The sequence below is a fragment of the Rutilus rutilus genome, assembly GCF_951802725.1.
Source record: "Rutilus rutilus genome assembly, chromosome: 18".
NCBI lineage: Eukaryota > Metazoa > Chordata > Actinopteri > Cypriniformes > Leuciscidae > Rutilus > Rutilus rutilus.
In genome coordinates this window covers 1,727,181-1,744,954 of record NC_140231.1, presented here as the reverse complement: position 1 = coordinate 1,744,954, position 17,774 = coordinate 1,727,181, and the positions used below count along the sequence as shown (strand labels likewise).

The following is a 17,774-nucleotide window of genomic DNA, read 5'->3' as shown; positions in this document are numbered from 1 at the left end:
AGTTTAGGTCTAACCAGAAGTGCAATAGCAGCAAGTGCAGGATATACAGTGGTTCCATAAGTGCAGAACATGGATATGTACTGAATAAATATAGAGTTGAATACTATTATAAACAAAAATTTACAGATAGATTGTCCTATGAATATAATATACAGATAACTATTACTGTGAACAGAGTTTACAGCTAGATATGTACTGAATATAATAATATACAGATGGCTATTACTATAAACAGAATGTTTACAGATAGATATGTACTATGAATATATATACAGATGGCTGTTACTATAAACAGAATGTGAGCATAATATACAGATGGCTATTACTATAAACAGAATTTAACAAATAGATATATGTATAAGTTAGGCTAATGAGCAGTGTAACAATGGATTTAAAGTAGTGCAAATAAAGTTTGGACAGAAGCTATCCGAGTGAAAGTGCAGTGGAAAGTAATTGCATATTACAGTTAAGGTACGATATTGCAATGTATATATGTATGTATTATATGTATGTATAATGCATATGTATGTTATAATAAAAGGGAACCTATTATGCCCCTATTTACAAGATGTAATATAAGTCTCAGGTGTACCCAGCATGTGAAGTTTCAGGTCAAAATACCCCATAGATCATTTATTATACCATGTTGTAAAATCCCATTTTTGAGTGGAAGGAAAAACATGCTGTTTTTGTTCATGTGTCTTTAAATGCAAATGAGCTGCTGCTCCGCCCCCTTTCCAGAAGAGGGTGGAGTCTGTACAGCTCGTGCCTCTGATACTCTGACGAAAACTAAAACATCTGTTTGGTTTTGAGTATAATCTCTATCGCAGCCACGCTCACGTGATGTTGCAGTTCTTCGTTCTGAAAGTGTATTATCTGCATGTGTTTTAAAGCCATATCAGTCTGAACTTCTGATATATGGTTTTCTGAGCGCACACACCCGAATCACACGCACAGAAAGCTGGATGTCAGACGGAGTATTAAACTAAGTTCTCTTCCACGTCTTATTGAGCTTAAACTGTTAAATACACACAAGGTTATGTCAAAGACACACAAAGTGCACATAAACACAGTCGGTTATGTCTGTGAATGTAAACAGCAGGGAAAGAAATCGCATGTGTGTATTAGATCTGTGTATTAAAGTGACAGCAGGGTAATATACTGAACCAACTGCTATATATGCTGTTAAAAAGAATCAAACAACTAAAGAAAAGCAGAAAATCACTCTCTGCTCTCGACTGAATAACTTTAGTAGCTTTAATAAGAATACATTTCTTACTTGAACGCTGCTGTTAAACGCTCTGGCGAGGAGATGAACATGCGGACTGTGAACAGCTCACTGAGGGCGGGGCCTATGCTAATAGGATGGAGTCCATCAGCAGTGGTGGGCAGGGTATATGCTAATTGGGCGGAGTCCGTCAGCAGGGGTGGGCGGGGTCTATGCTAATAGGGCGAAGTCCATCAGCAGTGTTGGGCGGGGTCTATGCTAATAGGGTGGAGTACATCAGCCGTGGTGGGCGGGGCCTATGCTAATAGGATGGAGTTCATCAGCCGTGGTGGGCGGGGCCTATGCTAATAGGATGGAGTCCATCAGCAGTGGTGGGCAGGGTATATGCTAATAGGGCGAAGTCCGTCAGCAGTGGTGGGCAGGGTATATGCTAATAGGGCGGAGTCCATCAGCAGGGGTGGGCGGGGTCTATGCTAATAGGGCGGAGTCCATCAGCAGTGTTGGGCGGGGTCTATGCTAATAGGGTGGAGTACATCAGCCGTGGTGGGCGGGGCCTATGCTAATAGGATGGAGTTCATCAGCAGTGGTGGGCGGGGCCTATGCTAATATGGTGGGCGGGGCATATGCTAATAGGGCGGAGTCAGTCAGCAGTGGTGGGTGAGGCCTATGCTAATAGGGTGGAGTCCGTCAGTAGTGGTGGGCGGGGCCTATGCTAATAGGGTGGAGTCCGTCAGCAGTGGTGGGCGGGTGTCTGCAAATCTGCAAACGGCTTGTTCTGAGACACTGCTTATGATTGATGGGGATTAAAAAATAGGAGTGGGTGGATTTTAACCATTACAGGGTGGATGTGTCCCCTTTAAGCAGTAATTATTGATTTTTTTTCCACAAGAGTAAAATCATTTTTAAATTACTTCACCATAAGGTTGTCTTGACTTGGGATCGGAAACACTTGTAGCCTTTGACACAGAACATCACACACATTAGCAGCAGCAGCGTGTGTCAGGGATCAGCAGTGTGTGTCAGGCTCGCGTGGCAGATGTCAGGAGTCATGACACCCGACAGCAGTCAGGTGACTCGTACAGATGTTTATGAACACACTAATGTGATTGCTCAGGGATCGTGTCTGTGCGTCCTGAACTACAGTATTTAGACCAAGCACGTTAGAGGGTCTGAACGCAGCAGATTGCACTGGTGAAACAGACACAATAGATTAGAGATTATCGTTTAACAGCAGCCCACCGCATTCTCCTGCACAGGCACTAACCGAAAACCAGCGATATGTTTTCCACAGTAAATCAGTTTTTGAAAAGCGCAATATCAAGAGAAAAGGTCAATCTAACCTTGCTCTAGGAGTTTCCTCTTCTCTGATCAAATATAAGGTCTAAAATCCATTTTGTAGCAATATGACAGCAGAAATCCCTTCCTCCGCCCGGCTTAGTGCCGGCCTCAGACGTAATGACAGAGCTGGATACACTCAAATGGAGGAGATTGCTTTCTGTTGCTTCTAGACCAAACACTGCGTTAATCGATACAATTCCAGATCCGCTGCATGAAGAGTAAATGAAGTCGGCTTGCAAACAATTAGCAGTGATGCCATGTGTAGAATGAACAGGTAAAACCACATCAAACTCTCATTTCAATATGTACAGTGCGGCCCATGCATTTATTACCTTAAAGAGCTACATTTAGGTATTTATGACTTGAATAAATACAAATTTTCCATTTTTCTGATGATGAGAGAACACTGAAAAGTTTAGGATTCTGAAAAATGAAATTCCTAGATGTAGAAATATTATGATGTAACATGAGGCTGGTCAGATGGATCATCTCAGATCATCAGGTTTAGTTCATGTGGTCCCAGTGCCACTGTAAAGCAGAAGAGAGAAATTCATGTTCATGTTTTCTCCGTGAGTTACTGTGTTTTGGGGGCCTGAAAAAAGGGTTTGTAGTACAAGTTTTTGAAAGCGACACTGTTATTGTCTCTGTGTAAACTACAAACATGTGAATACCGCCATGTGTATGTGTGTTATGTGTTCAGTCTATAGTGTTTCTTTACAAAATGACATCGCCATCTACTGGCCTGGCAGCAGAATACAGCGTTTTTAGTCGTTTTCGTGGATCCGTGTGAACGGGGATCGTTTTACAATGTTGTCGTCTGTACAAGAAAAACGTAGTTCGTACAATGTTTGAAGTACATTGTTGTCGTGTAAACACACCTTAAAAGTTCATAAAACAGAATAATACACCAATACACCAGTACAAGTACAATACACCATCAACAATAGTGCCGAGTGAAAATACTATTATAACACAGAATGGAATTTATTCTTGTGATCAAAGCTGCATCTTAAACTGTGATACATTTTGTTTTTCAGGATTATTTGATGTTAAAAAGAACAGTATACTGTTATAAATAAATATATTTATTTAAAATAGAATCTTTTGTAACATTACCCAGACAGCAACATTAGTGTCGGCCCAGATCCGGGCCACATCTGGTACATGTGGATTCAATGCGTTCCTGATGTGTGCCGGATCTGGGCCGACACTAATGTTGCTGTCTGGGTATAAATGACTTTACTGTCACTTTTGATGAATAAAAGTATTAATCTCTTTGCATTGTAAATGCATTGCATTAAATTATTAATTTAAATGTTAATAGATGTTAGTTAAAGACATGTAATAATTAAAAAAATAAGTGGTTCTGGAGCCCTCTCTACATCTTGAAATGGCATGTTCCTTGAGCAGTGTGTAGAATACTGGTAAAATACAGAGAGTTACAGCATTTCTTATACGTCTCTTTAAGAATACTATGGTAAAATGTCTGACCTCAGCTGCTTCATGACTATAATAACAGATATCATCACCAGACAGCTCAATGCAATTTATGCAATTAACTAATTTAATTTTGGATAACAAAATAAATGTGCTATCACATTTGAAAAAGGAGAGGAAACATTCCTATATCTTACATGTTGGTAAAAGCCAGTCAAGTTAGACAGCTTGCTCTATTCCTAAAAGAAAACATACAAGGCCAAAGACAGCCGGACAATCCCAAGGTGAAAACACTGCGGTGCAATTATGAAGAGAAATAAATGACACTGAAATGTGGAGCTAACTGATTTGATATTGTGGAAATATGATTTGCGTCACACAGTCAAAACAATGTGGAGCGGAGAGATTTATGAGCAGCGGTGTGGAGGAGGGTAATGTGACGGCAATGAAAGTGATGTTGACGTCTCACCACACTCATGTCAAACTCAATCAGAAGTGCTGACAAGCTATTATAGACCTGTTGGCAGTTTGCATTTAGATTCACAGCTATAATGGGATAATGAGCAGCCTGGGGTTTCCACCTAATTACATGTCAGCAGGATGCATTATGTGAGATCTGCTAACCTCAAGATATGACGATCTTTCATACAAACTTGACACACATCACCACAGACAACTACGCTTCTTGCTGTGCGCATCCACGGTGAACCACAAGTCTTTTAGTGTAATTGTACAATCGTCCTCCTTCAGCTCGTGTGTTTCTGCTGTCTGATTTATCAAGTAAACATAAGAATAACTCTGCTATTGTTAGTAATATTTCAGGATGAACCCGTACCGGACTAAACAAACTCAGGTTTACTTGATTATCCAGACATCTTTTTTTTTTAATCATGCTTTGTTTAATGAGGAAGGTTTATTTGTTCTCTCAATCACCATTGCATTGCATTGCATTACATGTTTTAAAACTACAGAGCTTTTAAATATCATTGCAGATATCAATATTTATATGCATTTTATGGTAGTATCTGCTATACTATTATACAGATCTCATAGATTTACATCACAAGCATCAGAATTTGATCTCACCTTTTGTTCATATAAATATCTGCACCAATTTGCATATTTTTGCAAACCAATGAGCGTTTTTTTTTCCTTCATGCTATCACTATATTATACTATATAAGCCAGATGTACCAAATATGATACAAAATGAAACATGAAAGCGACTTTGACTGCACTGTCAGAGGCCCAATTAAAGCAATGCTTCAAACCCACACTGTATGTCTGAACACTGCACAATTAATCAGTCAATAATCATTGCTCAAAACAGCTGAATTATAGAATAATCAGTCGGGCAAAGTGCTTCTCAATTTTCTCTTCACGTGCAATCAAGCTGGCCTGATTGCTGATTCACTTAAGGCATTTCCACCCGAGGACTCGTCTAAAGGGATGATCTTCAACCTGTGGATGTGTGACATCAGCATTACCCAGTTGCCACAGCAACAGCTATGAATGCATGATGTTTTGAGACTGACAGGGATGGTAAACCATGATTGTGCGGTTCAAGAGGTGCTGATTGTTGTCTGTGGTGCACAGATGTCGTGCGTTTTAACGTCACACTCACAGTACAAAAGCACACTCACTATTTAAAGCAATAATTCTTGTTCTGCCATCATCTACTTCCAAACATTTTTGAATAATTTGTTTCAAACTAATGATTCAGAGTGTGTATCAGACTGCAAAAGTCATGTGTTTTCAGTAAACGAGGCTTGGTTATGTCATAACTGTTTCAAAATGTTTAGAAATGCCAATGGTTCGCCACTAAGGTGCGATGATCTCTGTGAACCCATAAAACAGGGTCTATGGCTTTGCTGAATAAAGTTTGATAAATGTGTAGACATTTTAATGACATAATAAAAAGGAACAGTTTTAGCTTATAGTATGCCCCATAATTTAATACAATAACACACATTCTATCATATTTAATAGTAATAAATGATTTGTTAATAGCTTTTTAATAGATTACACTTTCATGAAAACATTTGTAACTTGTAAAAGGCATTGTTACGTATGTTTGTGCTGACCATTCTGACCAGCAGGTGGCGTTTCCAGCACTTCGAAACAGTGAATCACTGTGAATAGTTCAATTAGTTCAATTGATTCAAAGTTTTGAAAAGCTTTGTTTCTCTCATCACTATCAATAAGCAGTCTTTATCATAAATCCACAAGACTCAGGAGATCTCAGGAGAAAACGCAGGGAAAAAAGCAAAACCACACAATCCATTAAAACGAACTGACAGACCATGACTGCAAACTAAGCGCTATACAAACGCACATGGCAAGCGAGGAAACAAAACGAGACTCAGGTCAAAGTAATGGGTAACTATGGACACTAATGAGGGAGTAATGAGTAACTATGAAAATCTAAACTAAACAGAGTGGAGAAAAAGGAACTAAAGGAAACTTGAACAATACAATTTTCTGTGTTTGGTCAAAACATGAGGAATTTTGAGGATGAAGAGATGTCTCATCGATCACAAGTTCAGTATGGCGTACCACAAGGCTCAGTACTAGGACCGTTGCTGTTCACTCTGTACATGCTACCCTTGGGAGATATCATTAGGAAGCATGGCATTAGTTTTTACTGTTATGCTGATGATACTCAGCTCTATATTTCTTCACGCCCCAACGAAGCTTACCAATTCACAAAATTAACGGAATGCATGGCTGATACAAAAAATTCGATGACTAGTAATTTCCTACTTCTTAATTCTGACAAAATAAAGAGTTTCCAATTATTTGACCAAAAACCTCTGCACATATTAACCTAAAATTCTGTCTAACACTTGATGTCTGCTCTGTCAAGTCTTCGTCGTCGGTCAGGAACCTGGGTGTGCTCTTTGATACCAATCTTTCATTTGAAAGTCACGTTTCTAGCATCTGTAAAACTGCATTCTTCAATCTTAAAAATTATCTAAATTACGACATATGCTCTCAATGAAAAATGCAGAAGAGTTAATTAATGCGTTCATGACCTCAAGGCTAGATTACTGTAATGCTCTACTGGGTGGTTGCCCTGCACGCTTAATAAACAAACTCCAGCTGGTTCAAAACGCAGCAGCTCAAGTTTATGATGATGTTGTTGTTTTTTAGTCACTGTTATTGTGATTAGTGTTCCGTTTAGTTTAGTTTGTTCAATAACATATGGTCAACTATTCAATGCTAAGACTGTTTGTGTTCAGTGGACTTCAGAAACAGTGATGCAGAAATGCAGTTGTGTGTTTTTTGTTTATTGCGTCAATTACATCAATCTAAAGTATGGCTGTCTCTTCTGAATGAGATATGTCTGTGTGCTTTCACAGAGCGGGATCATTGTCAGCTATTAAAATATTAAGATCCACACTGTTCTTCTTAGAGTTGTTTATAATGCTTTCATACTGTTTTTGTTTTGGTCAGATTTTGCCAAAATACCCACTGCGCCTGTTTTGTGTTTTATATTGTTGAGAAGTGGGTAGGGTTAGGGTAGGGGTGGGTTAGGTACTCCGAAACATCTATGGAAGTATCAATATTCATAATTTCATAATATTCCATTTCTACTTTTACAAATGCATGCAAAAAATTAAATCCGTCTTGACCTGACGAATAAGGCAAACAACTGAAAAGCAATGGACTACACTGCATGTCGAAAAATGACTCTAAAGGGCTCCTGAGCGTTAAAAAGTAGTTAACCAAGCGTCAATATGTGGCGAGTAGGGATTGAGAATGTGTTACTGTGGTAGATATTTACATCTGACTGACCACACAACAACACTTCAACTACCACTTGACCTTGTCAGTTCAGTCAGTGACAAGGAGAGAGATGCAGTTAGCGAGTCAGAACAGTGCTCAGAGTTAAAGCCCCCTGTGGTGAAAATCAAGCTTTTAATGTTGTTTATGTGTCTATGTGGTGTTTTTAATCTGCTTTAATACAAACCATGAGAAAATTCATAATTCGACACCATTGCTGAGTATTTCCTCCTTAAAACTGCAGTGATCCAAAGACGACAGGTGTTTCTGACGTCACAAACTACCTTGTAACCAATCAGATCAACGTGTGATCGTCAACGAGTGGATCTCTGAGCTGAGTGAGTGAGTGGAGGCGGGGCTCATTTGCATATTCATAGAACCACGTATACTAAATGAGGCATGGGTGTCAAGTTACAATCAAGCTATTTTAAGGCATGAAGAATTTATTTAAAGGGAAGGAAAAAAAAAATGTAATTTTGGTGATCAAAGATGAGTTTTAAGAGATAAAATGATTGACTACAGGGGGACTTTAATCAAATGTATGGGGTGCTAGAAACATCACTGACATTATAAGTGAACTTCAAGGAACATAATAAACAAACAAACAAACAAAAAAGGCAAGACAAATGGAAGAAAAGGACAAATCCAAGCAATCACGAAAGTATATTAAGAAAATAATTTCCTATATTAAGAAAAGTACGGTGTCTGCCAGACCCTGAACGGCTGCATCATGACCATTTTCTGCCTCTGTGACAAGAGCCTGAACACTGAAGCCTTTCAGCAGATTAGAGAGTCTTTCTGCTGCCAGTGTGTGTGTGTGTGTGTGTGTGTGTGTGTGAAGGTGGCGGCGCTAGGAAGAGCTGAACAGTCCATCGCCTGAAGCATTTGTTTGAAGTCAGACTCAGGCCTGCAGAAGGAATAAATCAATGCAGCCGCGGTAATGAATTATTTCCTTCTTGCAGACCGAGTCGGAGGCTGGGATAAAAGAAGCCCACATGCGGAGCAGCAGCAGTCGGGAGCCGCTCCACGGTCATCAGAATGCTGCAGCAGCACTTGTGCGTTTGCAGATGCAAAGCGTGTGAGAAACTGCCGACCCTCCGCTAAACGCTCTATTCTGCGCTGCCAAAGATCACACGTGGAATAATAATGATTTTCTTAAGCGCTGGAATCATCAAGAACGTTGTATAACTTGTGAAATTACAAATATAACCTCCATTTTGGTCCATGTAGATCCACAGGAAACTAGGAGTCAGGGTTATTATAGTTAACCAAAACTAAAAGCCATTAAAAAAAAAGATTTTGTAGCTTGAAATAAAGTACATGTTAACTGAAGTCAAATAAAATATTTAAAAAAACCTTAAAACTCCCTCGTAATCTTTTTTTTGTGTGTGTCTTTTCTGTCACTCACATGAGATCCACCAATAGCAAACAACATCCATCCAACCATCCAATCAATTCCCCAAGGACACAATCAAGATTAGTTCTTGTTCCAGAAGACGTTTCACTCGATACAACAGGGAAGAAAAGACGGTCGCGATGTCCGTGTCGTGCAGATTTTGAAAGGTTTCTCAATGAAAGCAATGCAGTACCGGCAGAGTTGCAATAAAAGACCTAACGAGACGCTTCTGCCGTTAGTTTAGTGACGTGCTTTTCTCTTGGACACGAGGACATATCGGATACCTTGAAAGTGAGAACATTTTGGAACTCATTTTTTTTAGTTCAATAACAGACGAATATGTAAAAGTATGTTTTTTAGGGCGAAAGACAATAATTAACATGATAATAAACAGCTGGCTGACTTTTCCATTTCTGAACGCAGACCCCCATGATGATTTATATAGGAGACCACTGACACTGGTCTGTGCGGATGAGCACGTGACGGCCCCTCAGGTCTGGAAGGAAGTGTCTCAACGCATTGAAGACCGCCATCATCATCTCACGAAAGATGACAGACCCTGAACTGAGCGGAGAGGGAAGCGTCTGTCGAGAGCGACACTCGATGGCAAAGAGCTCCTAACACTGGACCCTGGGAGAGGAACCAAGGTTTCCTCCATATAACCAAGGCACCGAGACACTGCTGTGTAATCTTGATCATACGGAGTGGGTTCCCCCTTGGCAAAGGCGTTATATGTCGGCGCACTCACCACGAGGCCACTGTCGCCGACACTGCGGTGTAATCTTGATCATAGGGAGTGGGGAAAACTCCTTGGTCTTGAGTCACCACTGCAAGGGTCTCATGTACAGCAGGCCGAACGGTATAATGTGGACGCCATCAACAGCCTTTGAAACTGTTTTACAGTGAGTGACTGGCCTAGCTTTATCACTTTTACCACTGCGAGGATCGTGGCGACATGAGCGGGCGAGAGCACGGCCCTCATCGTCACTGAATCTCACATGACACCGAGAAAGGTGGCCGCTGTGCTGGAGTGAGTACACTTCTCTTGGCATGCAATCTCAACCCCAACTTTTTCATATGCGTGAGAACGACATCTCGATGCCGAACCACCAGCTGTTCCGACTCGGCCAGGACTCGGCCAGGACTCGGCCAGGACTCGGCCAGGATAAGCCAGTCGTCTATGTGGTTCAGAATGCGTTTGTCCTGCAGTCTGAGCAGAGCTAGAGATGCATCTACACATTTCGTGGGCCTGTCTCAAGCCCCGCCGTGAGATCCATTTGCGAACTTCACAAGTCTTGGAAAACAGAGCACAAGTCATGAGACTATTTTTATGACTGTTTTTGGTCTATTTTGGGGCTCGACAGCTGTGACAGGACGGAGAAGAGCTGCATACAAATCTGTTCACGCACACCAGTTTGAGAGTGATGAAGCAACGGCAGCATTTCATCTTCGAGTCAACTTTTCAATATCATTCAATCTACTGTAAGCATGCTATCCTGTAACCCCTCCTTCAGTGCGAGACCCAGCACACCTCTCCTTAACACACGATTCGAGGAATGATTCATGAATGAATCAAACCGCCAGTTTCCAAAAATGGAACCTTTTGCCAGCCAGTGAAACACGTTAAGCTTTGTGAGATTTCCCAGACACGCATTTACACTTCCTCCTCCTCCTCCTCCTCCTCCTCCTCCTCCTCCTCCTCCTCCTCCTCTCCTCGCGTGGCACAAACATCAGATCCTCACAGAGATTACGGTGGCGCTGACTCTTCCGGATGACTCACGCTGTGGCACACGTTACAGCGCGCATGGCTGATCTTACTCGGGCTGACAGCTGGCTCTTCACATCGAGCCACAACGGATTCAGGACAGGACAATATCAGCAGTGACAGTGGAGGCTTGTGTCCGTCTGCTATCAGGAGGAAAGGGCATTACAACCTAACGTCGTTTCAAGACATGCTGAAATTCATTCAACTTGCACGACTGGCATTACCACCGGAACGGTCCAGGTGCAATAACACACAGAAGCTGATTTAGGTGAACAGCAGCTTCAGAGAACAAGAACTTCATGTTCCTGCCAGAGAGAATACAGATGTCTCCTAAAGACTGCGTTTCGTGCTCCTGGAGTGCAATGATTTCTTTATTCATGATTACAGATCCTCGTGACAAAAGAAGTGTGCTTAATGTGCACTTGTAGTGTACTTCAAAACTTAAAAGTACATAAACTAATCTTGTCGTGCTTCACTTATTTTGATGTGTTGACTAACATTCTAAAGCACTTTTAACTGTAGTGTGTTATTCAATATTATATTTAAATTTAATACATTTTAAATGTACTAAATTGCAACTTCATCTTTAACCCTCTGGTGCTCTTCATGTGGCAGTCAAAAATGATCAAATGTACTATATTTTACTATATTTTAGTTCGATAATGTTTTTTTAATTTTAATATTTTGTATTCATATAGGATTTTATGGTAAAATTTTTTAACTTAAACTTAAAAAACTTTTAAAAAGTTACCAAACGCTTCCACTAGATGAAATTCGTCTCCCAATCATTTCCAATGCGCTCATTTTTGACTTTTTTTTTTTCAGGACCATTTAACCTTTTTCGAATCATGTCCATGAGTTTCGTACCATTCCAGTGAGGTAAGAAATGATCGAACAGCACCAGAGGGCTAAACATGTCTAATTACAAATATATTTAAATAAATGATACAAGTTTCAGTAGAAATTGCATTAAAGTATATTTTAGTGTACCATTAATGCTACAGTTTATCAAAAATGTCAAAGACAATAGAAGTAATTATGAAATTGCACATAAAGATGTACTTAAGCGAGTCAAAAAGCTCTCAGATATTCAGCTTCATGCAAATTGAAACTATAATACAATTCAGTTTAATTGTAAATAACATCCAGTGTCCAAAAACATTATATTCAGTTTGCACTTAAGTATATTCTTTTAAATAATTGTATTTCCATACTAATAGGGTTTAAGGCTTCATAGAGGGCAGAAACATCACTGTCTTCTAATACTCCTCATTTAAGCAGCATCACAGAGAAGTCAATCCCACAATGCACATTATCATCCAAGACAGAGGATGCGACAAGACATGTCAGATTTACTTATACTCATGCGCTCCAATGATAATATTAGGTTACACTTTATTTTTAAGGTGTCATTGCTACAGTGTAATTATACATCTAAGTACTGAGTAATATTAATGAACAGCATGTAATTACTATAGGGTTAGAGTAGTATGTATGTATGTTGCATGTAATTATGCATAAGATACTGTTAATGGCAAGAACATGTAACATATGTAACAAGGACACTGTAAAATAAAGTGTTACCTAATATTATTATTGTATCCAATTGTTGCATGTTGCATTTATAATGGGAACTTATCAGTGCACTTCTTTAGCTAGCTTAGCAACGTCCGACTGCAGTGTGTGTGTGGTTTCTGGAGCGGCTGACATGAGTCTCTTTCGAGGCTCCACTTCAGTTAGTGAGCGAGACAGTAACGCTAGTGTCTCCGTTCGACGTGTTCAATTAACTCCTTGTCTGATTCAGTAACTCAGGCCCTGGAGAGTCCTGCGACCCCCTCTGATGTGCATGAAGCTGGCCTGACCTGCAGCTCAGATTCATCAGACGGGACAGACCCGCTAAACCCTCAGCACAGGAGCCCTGCTCTCAGCGGGACGTCTTCTCAAACCATTACACCGCTCGCTCGCCCCTCACCCAGATGCTCTATCTCTTCGCCGCTCTGACAGAAACACTCCTGAAGGTGATCATCGATCGCCCGTCTCAGTCGCTCAGGCTTCGGCTGGGTACTTTCAGCAGGATTTTACCAGGGACTCTTACATTTGCAACGGAAGCTTGTTTGAAAACATTTGAAAAGATAATTGCGACTTTTTATCACACAATTGCGAGTTCACATCTCGCAATTCTGACTTTGTTTCACAGAATTGCGAGAATATGAAGTCGGACTGGTGTGATATACAGTCAGAATTGCAAGAAATAAGCCTCTCCAAAATATAATCTCGCAATTCTGACTTTATATCTCGCAATTTTGACATATTTTCTCAGAATAAAGTCCCATTCTAAGAAAAAAAAAAGAGGCAATTCTGACTTTATATACAACAATTGCGAGTTATAAAGTCAGAATTTTGCAGTTATTGCATTATCTCTCGAAATTGCGAGTTTATATCTCACAATTCTGACTTTATAACTCGCAATCGTGACTTTATATCATGCAATTCTGACTTTATATACTACAATTGCGAGTTATAAAGTCAGAATTGCGAGATATAAACATGCACTTCTGAGAAACAATGTCTGAATGTTGCAGTTATTGTATTATCTCTCGCAATTGTGAATCTCAATTCTGACTTTATAACTCGCAATCGCGACTTTAGATCACGCAATTCTGAGAATTGCCAGATGTAAATTCGCAATTGTGATAAAAAGTCGCTATTACCTTTTTTATCTTTGATTCTGTGGCGGAAACGATCTTCCACAGTCCTGTCTGCGGTCAGAAAGTGAAATGTCCTGTCTGGTTTCTGTCGGTGGATTCTCCTGTCGGACTGATCTTCTGCTCTGCGGAGGAGACTCGGGTTTCTCCTTCAGATGCTGTAAATGTTTCATCTGATCACAAACAGCACACGATCTGAGGAATCACTGCAGCATGAACACATTTACTGTTGTGGTTTCTTCAGATCACTAACCTCACTACTTATCATCAGTCTTTTAGGTTTCTACTACTGTTGTCGTATTTCTGTCCTAGAAGCTGAGCCTTATCGGTAGGCTTATATGTTTTATTTCTGGTATAAGCGCTGAAATCCAGGACTGTCAGATTAGTTCAAGCTGCAGTCTTTTCAGATTAATATTATATGAGCATGTGATCTGCTTTATTAAACCTAATGTGTGAACAAACTCTAACGTAAGGTGTATATTTAACAGAGAGCTACATAGACACAGGCTTTACACACTTTTTGACAGATGAATTTCCATGACTTCTCTAGATGTGAATGTTGCCTAATGATACAAATCTGGCAACATAACCTACTTGTGTTTTTAAAATACCTCCTTTGGCCAAACTGTATGGCATCATCCCAGAATGCATTATGAAAAAGCGGCTTATCCGACTTATTTTTCACGTATAAGAGCAGCACGGCCATTAGTGACGTGAATGTTTCTGGTTTCTGCTGTCCTTCTCTTCCAGTTATTGAACCTGCACAAAAACAGCCTGTTATGATGCTTGATATTTAAATCTCATTATCATAAATGCACTGGTTTGTAGCGCAAATACTTGTACTGTTTATTTCCCTATAGCGCCCAATCAATCACACATCTCGCACATTCACTTACTTCTGCATAGAAAAATAAGGTCACTCGATACCAACAAGTGCAACTTTTAACTTTTAGCAACTTAATGCATTTGTTTAAGTGTAGGTAAAATCAATTGTGTGCAACCACTTACGATAATTTTTTTTAATTAAATTCAACAAATAATTTTTTTCAGTGTAGTTTGTTAAAAATGTTAATGTTCATTAGATTATTACATAGTTTGATGTTTATTACCTAGTTTTTTATTATTATTTTGGTTTATTTAAAAAAAAAAAAATTGTTGGCTATTAAGTATTGATGTATTGATTACACTACAGGTGAATAGGGTAAAAATTTTAACTAGCAGATATCACCGTGAAACTTTCCCAGTTGATTACCTACATTAAGATGAGAAAAAAATGTATTACAAGTTTTCTGTAATTTAATGTTTAAATATGCAAATCAGGCAATATCTAATCAAATATGCACTAATTTTATATATATTTAAAAAAACGATATCTGAATATTGGATAAAGCCAGGTTAAAAAATATTTTTTCATTGTGTTCACATATTAGATGGGGAAAAAATTGCAGAGGGATTTATGGATTCTACTTTTGTTATCCTGTAAATCAGAATATACTGTCAATAGCCTTAAAAAAATATTTTCGCCATGTTTTTTGGAATAAAATGTTATATAAATCAGGCTAGGAATAATATATTTACAAATCCCTCTGTAAATGTCTTCATAATATAACTAGGTACAAGACTGGAGAGTTTGGTGTATATCGGTGCTACTGAAGTGGAGATTTCGGACTTGGAGAATGAGAGAAAAGTCATTTTGAGAAAACAGGCTTTAAAGATTTATCATCAGCCAATGAGATTGCGCATTCAGCCCTTTTACTTTCCCGATTGGTTGCTGATAAAAAGGAAATGACCATATTTGGATCCGACAGGATTGTACAGGAGAGAGAGAGCTTTCCAGCGGTGCCTGTGATGACAGGCTGACGGCAGAGATTGCGGAGCAGCATGTTGATTAAGAACGCCAACTTTTGTTGAATTTAGGAGAAATCTACAGACGCAAACAGACAAAGTGTAATAAAATAAAGACCTAAATGTGTATTTCAGACCTTTTTTCAACACAAGTCTGAAAGAAGACATGCTATTGAAGACAAATATCCAAAAATCTCAAAATTGACCAGTAAAAAAACCCCGATGTTTTTGCCTGCTGTGTCTCGAAAAAATAACTAAAAATAATTCAGTGTCTGTCAGTGTCAAGAGAACTGTCTTCAAGAACATGCGAACAATGCTGAATGGTCAATACATCTGAAAACTCATTATTGTGTCTCTAAAAATGATTGTGCATATCATAAGCTGCTTATGAATATATGCCTTTACTGATGGCTCATAACCAGCTAATGAACAGCTAATGAACAGGTATTCACCAGCCCGACACCACTTACCAGCTTAAAACAATTAAGACAATACATGAAAACTTCACTGAATGAACATAATGATGACGTCTAATGACAGAACAAGATTTGGGAAATTCTACATATGTGCACGTTTCCTCTGAAAGCTCACAGCATGAGAAAGTTGAATAACATGTGTAAAGCAATTTCGTCAGACAATAAATAAATAAAGTGTCTTTCTCTTAGAAACAAACAGAGGAGCATGAAGTGGATCTCCTCAGGGACGTCTGTTTGCACGGAAACAATTTCAGCAATGATCCTTTCTCACGAGATATTCTCCTTCATTCCAGATGACATCCTCCAAAATCCCACCGCAGCAACACGGTTAACCTTGAGGAGAGCTCGACCGACGCAATGCTTTATTACACGTCAGCCTTCTCATCTGATGACCAACACACACACACTAGCAAAGGGACTGTATAACGACAAACACTCCACTAAACTCCTCATTACACCGGTAAATGACTGGTGCTGGGTAATGGAGCCGTGTTTCTTCTGTAGCCGAGTCTTAACACCGTGATTTATATCCGTGTGGAATGGATGTATAATTTTAGTTACAGTTGCTCATTCGGGAAGCTGAGACTGCGAATCGCATCGCCAATTCCTGAAACGAATGAAACGAGAGCTTTTGCTTTATGCGGCGTAGGACGATGGATGATACGAGATAATCTCGGCTTGCCATCTCATCTCTCTTTTTCCGCCAAAAGCACTCATCTCTCATCATCAGGCCATGATTAGCATTCATTGGCCCAAAGGATCAGGTGCAAATGTGTTTCAGAGAGAGGCGTAATGGTGCCTGGCTCACTGAGAAACCTGCAGATCTGCCACATGGAGAGAGAAGCTCATTTGTACTGAAGGGCAGTGATGTGTGGGACTCACGGAAAGCTGTGTAAAGCTCCTGAAGGGTCAGGTGACCGTCGTTGTTGTAGTCGTCGTAACGCAGGAGGTCTTGCATGCTGCACTCCATTAAGATGTTTTCCAGATGCTCCTTTACGGAGATCTGTGAAAGAACAGGAGATGAACAACGTTATCCATTACAGGTGTGATGAAGCTCTTGTCTTATACCTCACAACCTAGTTGTTCCTGATGCAGATTGGTTGGCACATGCGATGAGTGTTAATGGAAGAGTTCAAGAATCTGAATCACGCAGATTTCAATAATGACAAGAACCAAGCCAGCAGAAGCTGAATTAAACATGAGTTTGGCTGGAAGCGGAGGATTACGAAACTTACACTACTTTCAGTCTTTCATACACTGAAAAAAATGCTAACTTCTAAGTTAACTGGTTTAATTAAAAGCAAATCCACTGAAACCACATAAATACAGTGAATTATATCAACAAAACTCATTTTTAAGCATTAAATCGGGCAGAAATAGCTCTTCAAGGTCAAAATTGCAAGTAACCTCTTTTTACAGTGTACGACTGAAAATAACAATAGTCAGTATCAATGTGCTGTAATATTGCTTCAATGTTTGTTTAGTGGAAGATTTAAGATAATATGCCGGTAAAATGATAAAACTCAAATTAACATTTTATGTGCATGTATTTATTTGGTGAGTCTCTGTGAAACAAGCGAGATGATGAACACTCTCAGAGGAAAGGTTCTATATGGACTGTTGAATGCTTGAATCTGATTGGTTGACGAATGTTGTAGGGTGTGCAATTATTTACAGTACAGAACGGACACACACTCACACAGAAACATGTCAGCGCTGCTCTGACGATTTTGTCCTTAAAATAGTTAAAAACTTTAAAAGCGACATGACATTTCTCACTAGCGAGGAAATAACGGCG

The 17,774-nt window shown here is 39.5% G+C and overlaps 1 protein-coding gene across 1 annotated transcript in view; it reads right to left on the bottom strand.

The window, feature by feature from the left end:
- The window catches only part of fstl4 (follistatin-like 4), a 231,170-nt gene that overhangs the window by 53,366 nt on the left and 160,030 nt on the right, over positions 1-17,774 (bottom strand). Inside the window, exon 6 of the mRNA XM_084386854.1 lies at positions 16,859-16,979. Coding sequence (XP_084242980.1) covers positions 16,859-16,979 — 121 coding nt within the window. The remainder of the gene's footprint in view (positions 1-16,858; positions 16,980-17,774) is intronic.